The 19,257-nt window shown below is 40.3% G+C and overlaps 3 protein-coding genes across 4 annotated transcripts; all 3 read right to left on the minus strand.

Moving 5' to 3' along the window:
* Positions 1-2,526: 2,526 nt before the first annotated feature.
* Positions 2,527-7,590, minus strand: LOC101850405 (tigger transposable element-derived protein 6). Its single transcript, XM_035968850.1, has one exon. It carries the CDS (start codon positions 6,678-6,680, stop codon positions 5,052-5,054), a length of 1,629 nt encoding a protein of 542 aa, XP_035824743.1. The 5' UTR covers positions 6,681-7,590; the 3' UTR covers positions 2,527-5,051.
* A 731-nt stretch (positions 7,591-8,321) lies between these two features.
* Positions 8,322-9,669, minus strand: LOC101850636 (neuferricin-like). Its single transcript, XM_005094906.3, has one exon. The coding sequence runs from the start codon at positions 9,260-9,262 to the stop codon at positions 8,405-8,407; it is 858 nt and encodes a 285-aa protein (XP_005094963.1). The 5' UTR covers positions 9,263-9,669; the 3' UTR covers positions 8,322-8,404.
* Positions 9,670-14,059: 4,390 nt separating this feature from the next.
* On the minus strand, positions 14,060-19,247 carry LOC101850874. 2 transcript variants are annotated; one of them, XM_005094907.3, is made up of 4 exons: positions 18,671-19,247; positions 17,815-17,971; positions 15,866-15,949; positions 14,060-14,719 (listed from the first exon to the last, which is right to left on the minus strand). In XM_005094907.3, exons 1-4 carry the CDS (start codon positions 18,831-18,833, stop codon positions 14,203-14,205), a joined length of 921 nt encoding a protein of 306 aa, XP_005094964.1. In that variant the 5' UTR covers positions 18,834-19,247; the 3' UTR covers positions 14,060-14,202. The 2 variants fall into 2 exon arrangements, with proteins under 2 accessions (XP_005094964.1, XP_005094965.1); XM_005094908.3 differs by having other exon boundaries at positions 14,060-14,695; positions 18,671-19,246.
* Between the last annotated feature and the right edge of the window lie 10 nt (positions 19,248-19,257).

A 19,257-nucleotide genomic window follows, 5' to 3' on the forward strand; every position in this document is an offset into this window, starting at 1 on the left:
AATAACGGAAGGGTGTGGTGAACACAATCAATGAGTCGAAAATGCTAGAGGAGGGGAAACACGAAGGCAAAAAGTCATCATCATCATCATCATCATCAAACTGTTTTTACAGTAGACGTGGTCGTATTTCATGTTCCCTGCATTGTCCTCCTAGACACTACAGTCGAAACAGTCCGTTCCGTCTACAAAATAATCAAAATCGTGTCAACAGGGACGTAAAACTTGCCTTCTTCATCAATTAATTAAGTAAGGCCCTGAGACTTCTTGATGATGATTTACTTTTACGTACTTTTACGTCAGTACCACGTGTGTTTAGCTCTGACATGTGACACCGAGGGAAAGTTTTTCCTTCGCGAAACCAAAACTGGAGAAGGAGAAGGGAATGAATAATAATATGATTTTGTTGGGCGGGAAAAACTGCTCCTGACCACTTCGGGGGTTGCCGCGAGTAGGTGTTGCTCTTCAAGTGCTCCCCGTTAACCAAGGCCGCTGACCCCCTTGTGGGACTCAGCACAGAATTGGGGGGAAATGACTGGCGGTTCCAAGAGCACCTCGAGTTTGGTTGTTATATTATATCGGTTTTGTTTGAAACTTTAATAACTTTGTGGTGTTTATTAAAGGCGTTTAACTCATGCAATACAAATTGCCAGGTGCCAGATCCAGTGGTAACAATGCTACAGAAAACAGAAACGAAATACTCAAGTAATGAATGACCAGAACACGCAAGGAAAACTCACAACTATTCTCAACTATATATATATATATATATATATATATATCACTCCCCTACTTGCCCCGTCCTTCCCGTTTTCCACTTCTGTGGGCCGTCACGTACACAGTCATCCACTCACTGTCGTGTGATGAGGGAAGGAAAGCCAGTGAGGGGAAAAAGTAGCAAAAATAACTGTTTCTTTTTAGTTTAGCGAAAACACAAGCATTGGTTAGGTCACATGAGCTAGCAGGATGCACGTCATGCATGCGGGAATTCAAATTTAGCCTCCTCTCTTCCCAGTGCTCTCTCATTATATTATTGGATACGGCCGTGGGTGTGTTTTAGATATTTAAACATCATCGAGTTGGACACATACTACACTGGGCTAAGGTTCTTGTGGAGGTTTCATTTGTGCAGATCGACCAAAGTTGTGTTTTCTTGAAAAACTCTGAAGTTTTATTCTGGATTGAAATTTGTTGGTTTTTTTCCGCCTGAAGACAAGTTTGCAGTTGTAAACAGTGAGGATGCCAAGCCTTCGGTCTAGGATTAAACTTCGGGTATGTGTAATTGAGTCAGGTCTGAAGTTACACATCTTCTGTTTTTGTATAGCTGTTGATTTATTATAGATGATAAAGGGACAGATTCCTTTTTGCAGAAGAAAAGGAAAGAGCGGGTTATGATAGACAGGAAGAAAAATGAAGGAGCTTTCACAACAATGAATCTTGGGGCATAACATTCAAAACAGCGGCTTTGGGTACATTTTTCAGCAAGTATTAAGTAAATAGCTATTTCTTTTTAATGATGTATACATGGAATAGGGAACTGAGTTCTTAGAGAAATTCAATATTTTAATTAAAGAATTCATATTTTAGAAGCTAAAGATGTTATTGATAAAAGAATAGCATTCCGATGGGTCCCCCCCCCCTCAAGTGACACATATTTGGTTTAACAAAAAACATTCTGAAGGCTGGAAGATATGCCTGGACCTTCAACAAAGTATCTCGGCATGTTCAATGAAACTTGCAACTGACCAGATCCACAACGGCTTCCGTTCGGGGGAAAAGACCGAAACCAGAGACTAAAGTTTTTGAAAGACTGATGATCTATCAGAATCATTTGTAAATGCAGTAACCAATTATCTGCTTTTTCTGTATTTATAAAGCTTTTCGGACATATGTTTGGGGACGTTTGCTTTCGAAATTTGAAATTGATGTATTATTTAAGTTTATAGTAAAAGAACAAAAACAAACCAGCAACGGAACTTATATGACCTTATTGTGTTACAAGTGCCGTAGAACTCTTATTAAAACTAAAATAAAAAAACAAAGAGCGAAGTAGTTAAACTGCCAGTCCAAATTATATGTACTTTTTGGAAGTTATTGTGACAAAGATGTTCTTAACCCACATACAAAAGGACGCCACCCTCTGTTGTCATTAAAATTAAAGACGAGTTTTGGCGCGGAACAGACGTTGAAAATTTTGGGTGTGTCCGTCTGCGCGAGTGCTGAAGGCCTTGGACTACTTGGAGAGGTCAACAACCTTCCCCCCCTCGGGCTTTCGTGGCCGCACCAGTTTATCATGTCTTGCTGGGCATTATCATTATTTTGACACTCGTCAGGCCTATCATCGTCTGTGGACGCTAAACCGTGCAGGTTCATGTATATATCATTCTCCACACACACACACACACACACACACACACACACACACACACACACACACACACACACACACACACACACACACACACAAACAATAAATAAATAAATAAATTATTTAAAAAAAAAATATATTAAAAAAATATAAAAGTAGTCTGCTTTTACAATTTGAAAAATAACAACCCAACATATTTCCAAAAGCAAGGGAAAGAAAAGAGTGCCGACACACCTGGCCAACTTAAGCTTATACACAGTGTATCTTGAATTTAAGCCCAGCAAGATAACCAAAGTGCAGAACAACAGGTACCAGTATGTATTTTACCTTATATAGCAACAAGTTACGAGCAAAGTGGTATGGAGAATCATTAAATAGATATAAATATAGATCTAATGCCTTAATCAGCTATGCAAAAATATTACTCTCATCTAAAACAAAGAACATTGTTCAACCAAACAGAACACGTGGTTTTGACAAAACGTAACTAAAACAGTAAAGTTAACAACATGTAACATACATTATAATACTCTAGATCAAAGAGGAGACAAACAGACACTTAGAAAGGAAACTGGCAGCATTGCAACATAGTTGTTCAAACAGGCACATAATTTCACTACACTTCAATATGATATACCATGTAATTTTAATCAGATTGTTAAACCCTTGAGAACAACAATTTCATGGCACTAGTTACTTCAGCCATGAGTATAAAGCAAGACTTATGTGTGAAAGGGAATACAAATTTCTTCACTATCAGCATCACACTTTTGGTGTAAACTCCAGACAAATATATATAATAGGAACTTATCAAGCTTAACAATACACAAAAGTCCCATTATGCAAGTGTTTTTACACCTCCATCGACACAATTTTAGCTAATTTAATAAACAACCTCTGTCTCACCAGTTATTTTGATTTTTGCAACACATGGCATGTGGAACACATTAAAACGCCAACGCACAAATTCCTTGATCCATAAATGGCAGACAAGTGGTGTAATCGAGAAGACTGAGACACTTTCCCTCAAGGATATCAAAGGAGATGAAATGTCAAGAAAAGGAGTACAAACGGACAACAAACCTACTGGCACTGGTGCTAAGCATCATAGATTAGAGTTGACATCAGCAGAAACAACTGCTACATGTATCATATTTCCCACAAGCTATTAACACTTACACATGTCGTGCACTTTCATATATTCTTCACTGCTTCTCTTTCTTTTTATTGAATCAATTTGGGAGTCCAACATCAGAAGATGAAGTAGCACAATAATCTCAAACAAAAGTGAAAGGAGTTTTCCGTTTACCCCACAGAGATAATCTATCTAACTACTTTGAGTTAACAGGTGACACTTAAAAAAAACAACTTGATATTTTCTTTGATAACTGTAGGTATTTTTACTTTTTAAAGATAATCTAGATGACAGGCTTTGATTCTGTCGCATCTGACTGTCTGTCCGGGCCAACCTGCACTGAGAGGGACACAAAATCCCAGCAGAAAGACAGAGACACTTTCACTTGATAAAAATTCTTCTCACTCTAGAATCAAACTTGTGTCTCCTGTATGCCACAGAAAAGTGCCTATCTGCTACACCACAGAAGCAGGTTATTTTCTTTGAATGAGTATAGTAGGAAAACAATTTGCTTTCATACACACTTGAACCACTAACCTGCCAGAAAAATTTTTCTCTTCGGCAGTACCACTGCCAGAAAACCTGATTTTACCTGATCAATCAATATAAAAATTCATGAAAAAATATAAGATACACAAAAAAAGTGTAAAAACATTTTGAGAGTCATGATCACTGATTCCTCGGCTACTTGCATTGCAGCAAAAGATGATAAAAAAAAATTCACATCAATTAGCAAGAAATTATTATAATGAATTGAATTCATATCAATGAAACCTTTTCTATGCACAAGAAAAAAACAACTGTCCTGTACTAAAATGCTGTTACTTCTGGAGAAACACTTATAATGCAGCGACTAATAAACTTAAGTCCTAAACTCAACCAAATAATCATCTTTCCATGTACAGTGGGTGTCACATTCAACGAGGTTGCCGGGACCGGCTTGTTGACATAGTTAGATTCGACCTCTAGTTGAACTTGAACTAACGCTAGAAAAGAAAAAGAAGGGGAGAGAAGTAATTATATTATTACGATATTACATGATGTACCAATACCAGTAATGAGTAATTAAAACAGTTGTTCCCCCTTATGACGAAAAACTCAAACTGCACCAGTGTGTGCGTTTTGCTGTGTTCTGATCGTGGTTTTTTGGGTTTTAAAAAAAATTTTCCGGATTTTTTCCCGGAACACTTCTCTTGTGGAAACATACCCTCTCATACCCAGGCCTAGCTCTACAAGTAAAGGCGGGAGCTTGGATTTTCTGATCAGGGGAAGAAAAGAAAATTGAAGAAGCTGAAGGTCTAGAGATCTAGGCCAATCCATCCAAACAAAATGTTAGTTTTCATTTCACTAAGGGAGGGATTACAGTTCCAGTATATGGAAGTTGTTCCTTTTTAAAGTTTTATTTAAAAAAGACATAGAGACATTAATTATAGACAACATGTATCAGCAGACAATACAGAAAAGCCAGAGGTGGGTAATTTACGTTTTTACAGTTGGCTTAAACTGGGGCAAAATAGGCTGCCGGTATTCTCTCTCTCTCTCTCTCTCTCTCTAAGCTGAAGATTTCTTAAAGTTGAAGGCGTCAACAATAGTCATTTGTCGCATCTCTCGTGTGGCGGTTTGCTGTACAGTCTTCTCGAGTGCTGAGACCTGACGCATGGCTGCTTCAGTGTTATTCTGCTGCATCAGATACAAGCGCAGCTTTTCCAATGCTTCCATAGCAGATGCACTTGTAATAAACTGCGTCTCACTGTCGTTATCATCATCATTTTCGATTTCGTTGCTGTCGATTGTCACAGAAGACTGTTGGACAGAAGTAGCTAAATCATTCAAAGTGAGTGCCTCTGTTGTCTGGGCAGATGCATCAATGTTGATATACTCTGTCACATTGAAGGTGATGCCTGTGATGTCTCTGAGCCTCTCAAAGAGGTTTTCAAGATCCGGCATGTCTTGGGGGGTAGAGGCGGTGGTCTCAATCACTTCTGTCTCATCAATCTGCTGTGACGCGGTGGGCTCTGTGCTGAAGCTGGTTGATTCCTCCGTGCTGTTGGTCTGCACGAAGCCTGCATGACCAAAACACTTCTGAATCGTGGATTGCTCCACGTCGTCCCAGGCAGCAGCTGCCATGACCATTGCATCCAGTAATGTTATTTTGTAGTGAGATTCGGTACTGCCAGTACGGTCAAACTCATTGATGTAGCGCTGTAGTACTCGCTTCCGGTAGAGTGCTTTGAATACCCTAATTATTCCTTGGTCGCAGGGCTGAAGCAGGGGCTTGGTGTTTGGGGGTAGGTAGTACAGTTTGATGGCTCGTAGGTCTTTGAGATTGGGATGTGCGCTGCATTTGTCGACTATCAGTGCGACAGAACGGCCAGCAAGAAGAAAGCGATGATCAAGCTTTCTCACCCACTCCTCGAAGAGCACTGATGTCATCCACGCTTTTTTGTTGTGACGATAAGTCACGGGATAGGTGCGGATGTTCTTGAGGCACCTTGGCTTTTCAAATTTTCCAATTGTGAGCAAAGGCAGTTTGTCAGTACCATCCATATTGGCAGCACACAGAATGGTAATTCGGTCCTTTGGCACCTTCATTCCGCTGCAAGCCTCCCCTTGAACTTGAAAGGCTAAAGTTTTGTCAGGCAAACACTTAAAGTATAGCCCAGTCTCATCGGCATTGTAGACGTCACAGGGCTTGTATGTCAAGACTTCCTTAAGTGTTTCACTCCATGCAGACGTGTCGATGTTTCTGGCGGAGGCAGATTCACTGTTCACTGACTTGAATGTGATGCCATGGCGTCGTTTGAATCTGCCTAGCCGTCCGTCACTCATGGTGAAGTCCTCATGGCCCAGTTTTGCGGCTAGTTCCTTGCTTTTCTCTTTGAGTGTGGCTCCCCAAACAACAGTTTCTTGCTTCCGCGCCTCTTTGAACCACATAAGAAGTCCCTTCTCCATTTCTCGAAACTCAGAAGTGCGTTGGCGTTTCTGCTTAGACGAGCCTTGTTCAACGGCCTCTCGAATTTTGGCCTTGTCCTTTAAAAAGGTCGACAACGTGCTTGAGCTGAGGCCATACTCACGACAAATGTCTGCCTTTGATCTCTGTCCTTTTTCAACTTCATCTATGATTTTTCGTTTCATTTCAAATGAAAGACATTTCCTACTTGTGGACGATTTTGAAGCCATTTTGAATTTAATTCTAGCACAAGTGGACTGAGGAATATTGTCAAAGTTAGTGCAAAGTAGAAAAGACCTCTACTAAAACAAACAAAGTAGAAAAGACCTCTACTAAAACAAACAAAGTAGAAAAGAAAGAACAACTGAAATCAGAGGAAGATGGTTTTCTTCATCTCCCCCCCCCCCCCCCCCCAACTACGCCACACTGTAAACTGTAGGCCCAGGCTTGGCCTTACCACATGCTCAGTTTCACGATTCACACAGCCCACGTCGCGTTCCCACCCACCCCCTCCCATCCCTGCCGGCTCGGCCTAGGCCTAACAGCAGCACAGGCTCAGTTTCACACAGCACGCGTCGCGTTCCCACCCACCCCCTCCCATCCCTACTGTAAGCCAACCCCAACTTCAACCCTCGCCCAGCATCCCCCATCCTCTTGGCTTTGGGGCCCAGGAGGCACACTAATTTATATGTACTAAATAGGCCTATCTAGCATTGAGGATGGGCCTTGTGCTTCGAGCATGAGATGGAGAGAAAGTAACAAATTCTTCGCTTTTTGGGCCGCTAATTGCTTTTATTTTTTTTATCGCGACCTCGGTCTGTATGCAACCTCGTTGTAGCTGACGTACATTTACGAAGAGATAAAGGGGGAAAAATCGGGGATTAATGATTGCCTCGTTGGAGCCGACTTCACGTTGAATGTGATCTCGTTGAATGCGACACCCACTGTAACAATCTCTGTTGCAGGGAAAGTTTTCTCCTTCTAAGTCTCACAACTCTGCAAAGGAGAATTCCCAAAAGCCGTTTACGTAAAACAAACAAACAATTCTTTGTTCTCAACAAATTTAAAGAGTTTTTTAGTTTAAGGTTTTACAGCACTCGCAACTGCATAAGGCCATATGAGCGCCAAGGGGTGGATGTTAACAGAGAAGTCCAAATGGGGAAATCAGGCTTCTGCTCATCTCTCTTGTCCCAATAAGCACAAAGTCTGCTTCGACTATCAAGGCACCCCGCAAATAGCAGTTCACAAGAGAGTGACAAACATACAAAAGAAGTAGACGGAAAAACGATGATAGTAAGGATGAGGAAAGAAAAAGCAGCAGTTTCCCCTATGTTGTTTCGGTACAGTATGAGAATGACATTGATAAATCAGCTAATTTACAATTCTACTGTGCATAAGAACATGTTAATCCCCCACTTTGGGAATGGCCTAAGGACAACTTCAGTCAGTGGCATTGCCCTGGTGGGGGTTAAAGAGTTTGAGGTTCCAATTTAACAGACTCTACACAATTTATACTCCGGCTTGATGAACTCAAAAGCTGCTTGGTTGGAGCTGGATTTTCAAGGAAAATGGGCACTTAAATAACTATGACGTTTGCACAAAAAGTTTAAATATAAATAAAACAATATAATGCCTCCAAGCACAATAGCAATAAGGAATCCTATCTTTTCTTACGGCATCACAACCACATAATTATGCCACATTTAATTACTTTTCAATTACAATAAGACCTGGCATTGCACTTTACGTTTTTCTGAAGGTTCCACATTGTAGTGCCACAAAAGCTAACCTTCTCATGCCAACCTGGGGTTCTCAATGCAAAACTATGACCTAATAGTGGATGACGAAAGTAATCGTATTACTGTACTCTAAAGTCTCTGAGCTGAAGCCCTTTAGTCTACATTTTACTCGACCTAACATGAAATGGCAAATTGGCTTACTTTATATTTTGTGTTTAACTACTTTGAGGTAATGGACAAGATTCAGAAGAAGGTGAACAATTCGGATAAACATTCAAGTTTGGATTGTCCAAATCCCCTCTATTTTTATGTGTTTCACTGTTCATATCATGAGATGGAGGCCCTGTTGTGCGCACACAAGCACACCGAGGCTTTGAGTTTCCTGCAGTGTAGTACATCCTCGGCAGGCCAGCCCAGTCTCTGCTGATACCACCACTGAGAGTAGAACACCATACCCTTCCACCATCAGCTTGACTCCACTCAGAATTACAGGGTGGAAACAGTTGTCTATCTTTTTCCACTAGTGATTTCTCTTGATGACCCAAGTCCAATTTTCTCCTGTACTCCTTCATCATAGGCAGCTCACTACCATCTTTATCAAAGAAAGCTCCCTCGACCACTCCAACAAACTTGTAATCTTTTTCATAGAAAGATTTCCACCCCTCTAAGCCAATGATTTGAGAAGGTGAGAGAGCTGATATATCATCAGTAAGTCCTTTCTCATTGAATTCCCCTGTGACATATGCTTTTGACCCATCAATCCCTGCAAAGAATTCATAGCCACCACCTGGACCGTAATGTTTCTTGCCCTTTGTAACATCATACACATGGCCAACTACAGCCAGGTACACCCTGCCACCATTTGTGCCTTTATATTGAAGTAGATCTTCACGACTGAATATTTTCTCCACTTGTCGTTCACTGGAGTTACTGTTTTTTATTATAAAGTCTGGCAAGACTTCATAAATTGTTGGCAACACCTTACTGTTTAGATACTGGGCAGTGTAGTCGATGTTTATTAGTAAGGCAATGACGCAGACGACAGTGGAAAGGAAAATAAGCTTGCCCAACATTTCTCAGCAGACTGTGTTCGACTCTTGTGAGTGCTTCTGGGCAATTAGAACGTGGTGTTGTTGAAGTTGGTTTTCACACTCGATGACACACGCACGGTACCAGAGTTACCGTACCGGTAATGAAAACTTCAGACTTCACAGAGAAGAGTAAGTAGAGATCTGCTAGATTTCTAGATCGAGAAATAGTCGCAGTGGCACCTTGTAAGAACAGATTAAGAGGTCAAAATGTTTGCGAAAAATTAAAACCAAAAGAACAGTGTCTCAGATAAAAAGTTATCATTAGCCAAGAGTGTTCAGATCACAATAAATTTAATTGTCACCACGTCAGTAACAAGCTTCCAATCCTCTGCTCTCTCTTCCTTCACTGACGAGTGACGACACGGAAGTGACATTAATTGTAAACAAATGATAGCTCTCCTTGAAAAAAAAAACAAGAGCAGTCTTCAAAATTTCCATGTGCTATGTGAGCAGTGTAAATCTATGCATGTGAGCGACACTATTTTTTTCAGCCCCCCCCCCCTCCCTCTCTTTTTCTCCCCCTCTCCCCCTGGTGACTTTTCGGGCTGGAAGATGCCATGGAAGGAAGTGTGTATCCAGTATATCGTTGCTTGCGTTTCGTTTCGTTTTTTTCTATATTATCTAGCAGTAGCATGCAGTTTAGGACGCTCATTGCGGTCTTAATAATTTTACGAAATATATGTATATGAACAAGGCTTTCTCTTAAATTGCCACTGGGCGACGCAAACCGAAGTTCTACTTACAACCCCCCCCCCCCCCCCCCACACACACACTCACACTCAAGCGCACACATACAAGCATGCATGCACGCACGCACATGTTCGCCTCTCTCTCTCTCTCTCTCTCTCTCTCTCTCTCTCTCTGTGGTAAATTTGAACTCGGATTTTGAACTTCCAGATTGACACTTTTCGCAACAAGCCATAGGCAGTGGCGGTGGGTGGACCCAAATTTGGGTGGGGCTTAGGTTGCTTCCACTTCTTTACCACCATAATTTAATAGCAAGCTATAAAAAAAACCCAGTGATAATGTTTCTATACTTACGGCTAGCCACGGCATTTTGAAAAGCATTCAAATGAGGCGAGTCACCTTTGTCTTACCTCTCTTCGTTTAAATTCTTCTGGGTGGTTGGGACGAAGCCGTTTCACCTCCAAATTTCTCTAATTAATTTTCATCTAATGAAAAGGCTGCCTCAAAAGTGGTTTAATGTAATTAATAACTATTAAGTCTCAGCGACACACACACAAACATGCACACAAGAAGCACTTTAAACATATACCGTCTAATTAGCTGGATTAAGCCGTGTAGTCGTGGAAAGTACAGCACACAACAAAAGTCAAATGAACGTATAACTATAAGGTAACTGTATCACTGGTGGAAAGTGTGTCATAAACTTTCACCCCTTTGGCAGGGCGAAGAGAGCGGGAGACCTCTGTGCAGTGTTATTAAAAAAAAGTCTTCTACCTTTTTACAAGAGTGGTTTCATTACGGAGGGAGCGTGCGAACGGGCTTTTCTTTTCTGAGCCCTAAAGACATTTAATTGACAGTTAGGTTACTAGTTGTAAGCGGTGACAACAGTGATTGGATAAACGAGAAAGCCGCCAAGATGCTTACTCTGTGATAATTGCATACGATCATAATAGTTTCAACTCCTTATTTTGTTTTTTTCATTTACTTAGGGATAGAGTTGGGGTGGGGATGGGGGAAGGTGGGAGAGGGAGCGGAGGGGGGAGGGGGGGGGGGGGCTCAAGCCCGTGAGCCCTCTACTACCCACCGCCACTGACCATAGGGCAGGCATATTCATATCTCGCAGCCCCCCCCCCCCCCCCAAAAAAAAAGAAAGAAAACTAGCAATTACATTTAGATATAGTCTAGGCCTAGATGTAGAGCTCCTTACAAAGTCGTTTTTTCTTTCTTTCCTTTTTTTTCTTTTACTGTCGTAGTTCACGCTTGTCTGCCAATGAACGTAATGTTATTTTCCTTTTCTTCATGCTTTAGTACATGCAGCCTAATTATCATTGTAGAACAGTTGCATAGTGGCCTGTTATGAATTTTTTAAATTTGATGAACAGGTGTGGTTCAAAATACCTGCTGGAATAGTGAGATTTGAAATCAATGGTTTTTATTTAGTGTATATACATGTATCTAGCAAGTAACATCTCAGCAATGCAAACCAAGGCTCACTGGTGAGGAACAGCAGCTGGAGCAAGCGACATGGGATTTCGGAAGCCTTCTGACTTTCACAGGATCTTGGTCAGGCCGAAAACCTTCATCTGAAACGGCATAACTGTCTTCTGTCGTATTTCAATCTCCCCTTCAGTTGAACTGAACCACTGAAAATGATTAATTGTGCATTCATGGAAAAATACCAGCTTTCATTACTTTCAAAGGTTAGACGCTGTTTCAAAATTAATTTCTCCTGTCCTTGAATCTCTTCCTTAATTTTGTTGATGTTGCAATAAATTTTGCATATTTATGAAACCTCTGGGATTTATAACATAAGCAGGAACTTATCAGTCTCCCAACAGAGAAGTCTACATACATGTCACTATCACCACATTTACTGTACTATAGCTTTATCTCCTTCAGCCCCTAAAACAAAAAGACCAACCACAACCACCGTTCCAGAACATGACCATCACAACCCTACACATTTGCGTAGTTAGAATAGACTCCGTACACATTTTTTCTCAGGTTTACATAATATTATAGTACATGTATTATAAAAACAATGCATGTACATTCAAACACCTCGCTATACCCCCCCCCCCCCTCTGTTATAGCACTGCTCCGCTTACTGCCAGGTTTCGCCAATTTAAGAAAATGAACTTCTGTTTTAACGTCTTTTGCACCTTTACACCACCATCAGTCTGATCTGTACGACATTATGTTTTGTTGCAAACACAAGTTTCACAATTTTGTGGTGAACGGGGAAAATCTTTATTCTCATTTTTCTCAAAATGGCCGTTTTGATAATTTTTCAGCAGTTTTTGTAGTAAATCTCAGGAAATTACTGACCAAATTCAATGAAATTTGCACACAATATTCCTCAGATGTATGTCTTAGGGGTTACAGGGCCATATTGCTATTATCTTTTGTACATTTTGAGTTTGGGGTCAATATGTTGACCCATCCCCTAAAATATCCGAGTTCAAATTGTGTCCAGAGGTGTAGCCCAAGATCTCTATCCAGGGAACAGTTTTCAAATTTCTGGCTTTGTAACCTCTTTTGCTGTGCTTTTGTTGATAGCCATGCCAAATATTTAAGTTACCTCTTTTTTATTTTAGAAGATATTCTGAAAATAAAATTTGCAAAAAAATGCTGATTCGGCATATTTTTATCCATTTATGCAAAAGTGTGAATGAAAATGTGATTTCTACAGTACATATCCTTCTATTCCATCCACCTACACATGTATATCATGAATTTTAGGCAAAGAATCCATTAACAAGAGATTTGGTGTCAACCCCCTGCCACCTCTCCTTAAATTAAAATGGTTTTAATTTGCCCTGCCGTACCACCGGCGAACTGTTTGCCTGCTACGCCATCCCACCGACAAAATATTTGGCGACGCCAAATATCAGTCCGATGACCTCAAGGATGGCGGGCGCCGGCGTGGCGTTTATTTTGAGAGAACTCACGCTCAAGTCTATTTGACAGGACTGAGGCAGCCAGAGGACTGACAGTGACAGGCATCAGGTAAAAAAACAACAACTAAAAACAAAAAAGCACCCTCCCCCAAAGGAAGCTTAAATCACAATAGGTTAGCTTCTGATCCAGCAGAAATTTCTAACTTAAATTTATGTAAAGTTAAGCTGAGTTTGAATGTGTCCATACACACAGATGAGAGAAAGAGAGAGAGAGAGAGAGAGAGAGAGAGAGAGAGAGAGAGAGAGAGAGAGAGAAAAAGAGAGAGAGAGAAAGAGAGGTGGGGGGGAGGAGGGGCACTCGGCTCTAAATACACATACATTGTACATGAACATGTAAAGCACCAACATAAAGAAAAACTTTTTTAATGCAGATCACCGGTGTCTATGGTGTAGCGGTTAGCACTTCGCTGTGACATGGAGGAGACCAGAGTTCAATTCGTGAATGGGGAGAATATTCTTATATCGAGTGTCTCACTCTTTCTGCAGGGATGTTGTATCCCCATGCTTAGCCTGGACTGGTCAAAAGCCCGCCTCCTAAATGATGTGTATTGTGTAGTGGGGACCAAAAGAAAGCAACCCCCCCCCCCCCCCCCCGATGACACAGTTAGATGTATGATCTAGAAACACACACACAAATTTGTCACCACACGGAGGAATCAGGCTCTTGTCAATTTTGAGGCATGTAGAGTTATTGGTATCATCTTAAAGCTTGTTCATTTGTCTTGCTTTGGATGAAAAAAATATCCATTTATCTTGAATACAGGTCGATATATTAGCAAATGAAGGAGGCGGAGGTCACCTGGTTTCAGAGGTAAAATTAGTGAGAAAATGGCCGCCAAAGATTAGTTTTTTTCTTAGCTTGAGAGTCTGTGGAAACTGAAAATTTACATTTTTTGTGCCTTTAATGATAATCAACCACAGTAAAAATCCACACAGAAATGTGCTCTTTAATGGACATGAAATGTGTTGAGCCCCCCCCCAACCAAATTCGATAATATCAAACTGGCAGAAAAAAATCTAGTTTCTTCAGTTTCACTATTTTGACGAGAGCCTGATTTCACCACACTGTCTCACAAATACACAATCATAAACACACAAATCAGACTGCTGAGACAATAAAAAAAGAGAAATATTAATATCATTGATAAATTTAATACTTTGTACATCACAAATTGTTAGATAATTTGCTTAGTCAAACGACTAGAGAAAAAAAATACCATAATGACAATGACACCAACAGCAGGAATAATAATCATTCAGCATAAGATGAGAAGCTCATATTTCACTTCGGTTCATTGCATCACGAATAAGATCACCTGTATTTGAGATGCTGGGAACTGAGGTACTCGCTGCATGTTGGGGAAGGATGTTTGTATGTTGATGAATAACATTTGTATATGATCCTGTGGGGGTAGCAGTGGTGGGCTGAAATGTGTGCATGAGTGGAGTGATGGACATGGGAGGAAGAGTGGGGTTTTCAGCATTGAAGAACAACTGAGAAATTTGCAGTTTGAGGAAAGATCTCGCTTGAGGTGTTAACTTTTTCATACGCCGGCTACAGCTCTTGAAGAAAGCCTCATCTCCATCTGGGTCTCGTTCGGCCTCCTCCTTTTCAGCTGCACATTGACTTCTTTTCATATCGACTAGCTCTTTGATAGCAAAATCAACACTGTTTGTTGACCCTGCCTCTCTTGGCCTCTTCCGACCGACAGGTGAAGTGATTGAAGAACATCTTGGAAAGCCTTGCTGCTCATCTCTCGTTGTTGGGCTGCAAACAGAAACTGCACTTAGTCTGGAAAATAAAATGCCATTCATATATGAATAAATTTGCATGAATACAGCACTTGTTACTTGTGTGAAGGACCGACATCACTGCACAAGGGGCATCCCCATAAGCGCTCCGTCCCCTGAAGAAGCACACACATCTCGAAGTGTGTAGATGCTGACGGTTCCAAGCAATGTTTGATTCCATAGCCTTCTGTTCCTCCCACTAAGTCTTGAACTTCTGCAGGCGCCCCATCCAACCCCAAGCTCATGAAGTCGCTCAAGATGATGGTATTTGAATACAGCACTTTCCTATTTCTATTAGGTCTAAGAATCATACATGTATCATGTTTTCTTCTCAGTCCTGCCAACACCTCTGTACTGCTTGGTGTACGCCTACTATAAGAAATTATTTTAAAAACTTTGAAACTTTTTATGTACAGTAAGTGTACTTGTATTTGCACAATTTTTTTAAACACTGCTGCATGTTGAAGTATAGAAAAACATAAGAATGCTTGTTGCTGATGGTTCTATGAATTGGGTTCTTGCTTATTTTGACCAGAAGGTCATTACCCAGAGAGTAAATGCATTCAAAACTATGAAATCCTACCAGCAGGATTGAGAGTTTTCTTAAAGTTGTTTTAGTAATTTAACAGTTTTAAGGCTCTGGCAATTAAATCCTATTAGTTAGTGTTGAAAATTTCAAGTGTTACAAGAGAGTTACAAACACAAAAACGGAGGAGAGATAAGAACGACAGATATTTGATAGGAAAGAAGAAGCAAATTACAGTAGAGCACCTGCAAACCACCAACATTCTTCTTTCCTACCACAAGATGTAAGACTACCCTTTGTGATTGAAGGAGGTGGGGTTGCCTGGTTTTAAGTTTTAGCGGTAAATTTAGCGAGAAAATGGGCGCCGAAGTTTGGTAACTTCATTAGCTAAAGAGTTTTTTGAAACTGAAAAATTACATATTTTGCGTCTTTAATCAACGTTATTCAGTAACATTCACATGGGAATATATTTTTACATGGATATAAAAGGTGCTGAGCCAAAAAATAAACATTCGATAAAAATTGACGAACTGACGGAAAAATGCCTGTTTCTTTAAGTTCATTATTTTAACGAGCGCGCTGATTTCACCACGATGCCTCACATATTAAATTAAGACTCACCTTTCATCATCTGACACTGTTTCTAGTCTGCAAGACTCGCTCTCTTCCTTCTGGAATGAGATGGGAGGAAAATCGCTTTCTGCTCTGAAAGACAAATTTGGGAATATAAAATTAGTGAATTCAGAATACTACAGTGGATATTTCTGATTTGATGGTCCTCAATTTTTCATCTAGTGGATTTTCTTTGGTTTAGCCAGGTTTTCGGTTTAGACAGGATTGCTCATATAGTGGTGACTATCGACAGTGGAAAGTTGGTAATGTCACTGTTGCAGCAAATTTGACCTTAGGCAAGTTTTTTCTCATCTCCTGCTTTCATTCACTGAAATTTGAGCAAGTTGTTTGCCTTGTGCTTCCTCTTCAACATTGTCAGCTTGCTCTATCAGCTGAACAGTCACAAGGAACAGATAAATGAGTATATTGAGCTGTGAAAAAAAATGCCCAATGTTAATGATGTCATGAAACATGCCACATGCTGTCACATGCACATGTGTAGGGCCAATGCGAACTAGTTTTACAGAGACAATAGACCGTGACCAACCAAAGGTTGTGTGACAGACATATGTACATTCCCTATCCTTGCGTCACTAGGTGACAAGGCCTATACGCAGTGTATGAGATGCCCCTATCTCTGTCTTGCAATGTAGTCAATACATGTGCGGTCTTGTGTCTCTTTCCTCTGTTTCACTACTATCTTGAAGTGCGAAAGATCATTTACATTACTTCAGGGTAGCTACTGACAATTCTAATGACATTACTCTTGAAATCCTTTCTGGTTTAAAAAAGGGAAAATTTCATTGAATCGACAGTTTTGTTACGTAGACAAAGAACAAGAATAAAATCAGGGATTTGATTTTCTTTAGGTTTACCACTGTTTTCGAATTAATCCATTTTATTTAGGTTCAACACTGGATGACCTAAAGTGATGTGACAGTGGCATGTTAAAGACCAAGTAAGACAACTCTAAACCAGTGAGAAGCCAAGTATGTATGTGTAAATGTAAAGATTTTGACAATGGCAATCTATATTCATTTCGCTGGGAGAATTTTGTCTTGGTCGTTAACAATGGCAGTAGACATTACAAAAGTTAGACCTAAAGGTGCACTCACGCAAATGCTCAACAAGACAAGACATGAGGCCAAGTTGTAAATACATGTCTCACGTGCAGGGACAACCCGCTCCGTACAACATTCTCTCTCTCTCTCTCATTAGTCAATTAGTAGCACTGTGTGTTCAGTAACCCGGTCACTGCAGTTGGTACGAATGAATCTCTATATCTGTCTGTTCTTGCTTTTTCGGAAATGTATCGTTTACTGCGGGTCGATAGTTGAAATTCCGATGTCAGTGGGTGGCTATGGTCACTAAGCATCCGCCTTTTTTAGAACTTTTGTCTTGTGCAGATATTCAAAGTTACTTAGGTCTCTACCAATTGTTCTTGATGCCTTTCTTATCACCTTGTTTATTTCCATAATGTGCTGCCTTCCCAAATGCACACATCTGTCAGATTCAATATATCTCTGTTTTTATTAATTATAATTTACTTGATAAGACAGTCGACTATGCTAGACAAGATACAATACAAGTTTATATGTTCTTACCTATCACACTGCTTTTACTCATAATACTGGAAAAGGAAACTTACCATGCAAGTTGTGACACACGAAGAGGAAGAATTTTAATTGTAATACATGGCAGCACATATATGTAATTTTTCAAAGAGTGAGTCATTGGGAGATTCAATTGTGTTGTGCCAAGTTTACATTAACATTGAAATATCTTTCCAGAATATTTGGGAGGACACTGGATGAATGGGCATGCATGGATTTCTTAGTTTGCATTGACTTGAACTTACATCCCATGAAGGCTTGCATTTTCTTCAAGGGACACAACTCTTTGTAATGTAGTGATTGAAAAAAGGTAAGATTATTTTTCACTAATATGAATACACTTACGTCCTCTTTCCACAGGGATACTCGTCTAGGAACGACAATAAGTCATAGAAAACCCAGGGCTTTTTTGCTGAGGCAGTAGGGCCATTTTTCACCAGCTCCCTCTTTCTTCTTGTGTAGGTGTCCCTAAGGCTGATCCATTTCTTCTTCCACCCTTCTCCTAGTAGAGGAGAAAAAATACATGCATAATAGGAAGAAATCAAAATGGATGAGTTTTCCATGCAACACTTTTTTACTTTTCTTCTTTGTGTTCTGTATGTGTGCATGTAAAAGGGGGGGGGGGGGGGGTGTAAGGTAGTTCAGAATTTATATGTAGTTCCGAAAAGGACTGATACTATTAAAAGTTATGAAAAGATATTGAGAAGGCGAGCTCTGAAAAGAAATGAGTTTGGCTTTTGAGGCTTACGGTGAGCTCACTCCGACTGGTGAATGGATTATGTTGGCTCGTCCACAGCGTCAAGAACTGAAACTATGCAATGCGTCAAGCACTGAGAGATTTGAGCGGCCCCTTTTTTGGCTGTTGCTTGATAAATCAACAGCGGCGGTGTTGGACAGGTTAAATCATTTTATACAGTGCCATATATATTGTACCTATTAAATAACGCAAGGGAGTATATGGCATTGTATGTGGAAATTTGCCATTTGCAGCCTGCAGATATTATATCATGCATAAAGTATTTTTTATACAGGCCCACATATTTTATGGAACTTTAGTCTTTAATTAATTTCATTCTAAAAAATTCTGCTGTAAACATTGGAAAAAAAAACCCAAACAAGAATAATAACAACAAAACAACAACAATAAACTAACAAAACGAACGGACATCAAATATCAATCATTAAATTTAATAGTAATTACCATCCAAACTAGTGTCGCCCATGGTTTCAGCAATGCAGGTCCAGATGTAACGAAGCAGTTGCGCGTCTTTATGCTCTTGCATGGACGTATCGTAGAGCACAGGGTAACTCCGTACTTGCTCAACAAGTTTTTCTACCATCGCTTTGTCTTGTGCAGCAGGCATTTTTGTCGATTTAGGCAGAAAAGGGGTGACCGCAGGCGTATACAGAATATTTATGAGGTCATTTACAGTACTTATTTCATTTTCGGGGACGAAACTATGCCGTCACCGTTAAAATGGCGGACGAAACCGTCTACATGTACCATAATTCGTTTCGGTGTCGGAGCTTATTTCGGTGAGTTTCCGGTTTCGTTTCGTGTTGGAAGGGATTTTATCAAGATTTTTTTTCTATTGTACTTAGAGGGCATGGGACTTTCTAGGCTTCAATGGTTTCTTTGCAATTCAAGTCTATGCAATTGATTTCGGTCGTTCGCATCAAAACAGTTAGGCCCTAGGCCCTACGCACCGACACTGCAATTTGGTGAAATTTGGGGTTGAGTTCGGGGCTCGGGTGCGCTTGTTGTCCGTCAGACGAATCGATCGATAA

Source organism: Aplysia californica, unplaced genomic scaffold (assembly GCF_000002075.1).
Source record: "Aplysia californica isolate F4 #8 unplaced genomic scaffold, AplCal3.0 scaffold00091, whole genome shotgun sequence".
NCBI classification, from domain to species: domain Eukaryota; kingdom Metazoa; phylum Mollusca; class Gastropoda; order Aplysiida; family Aplysiidae; genus Aplysia; species Aplysia californica.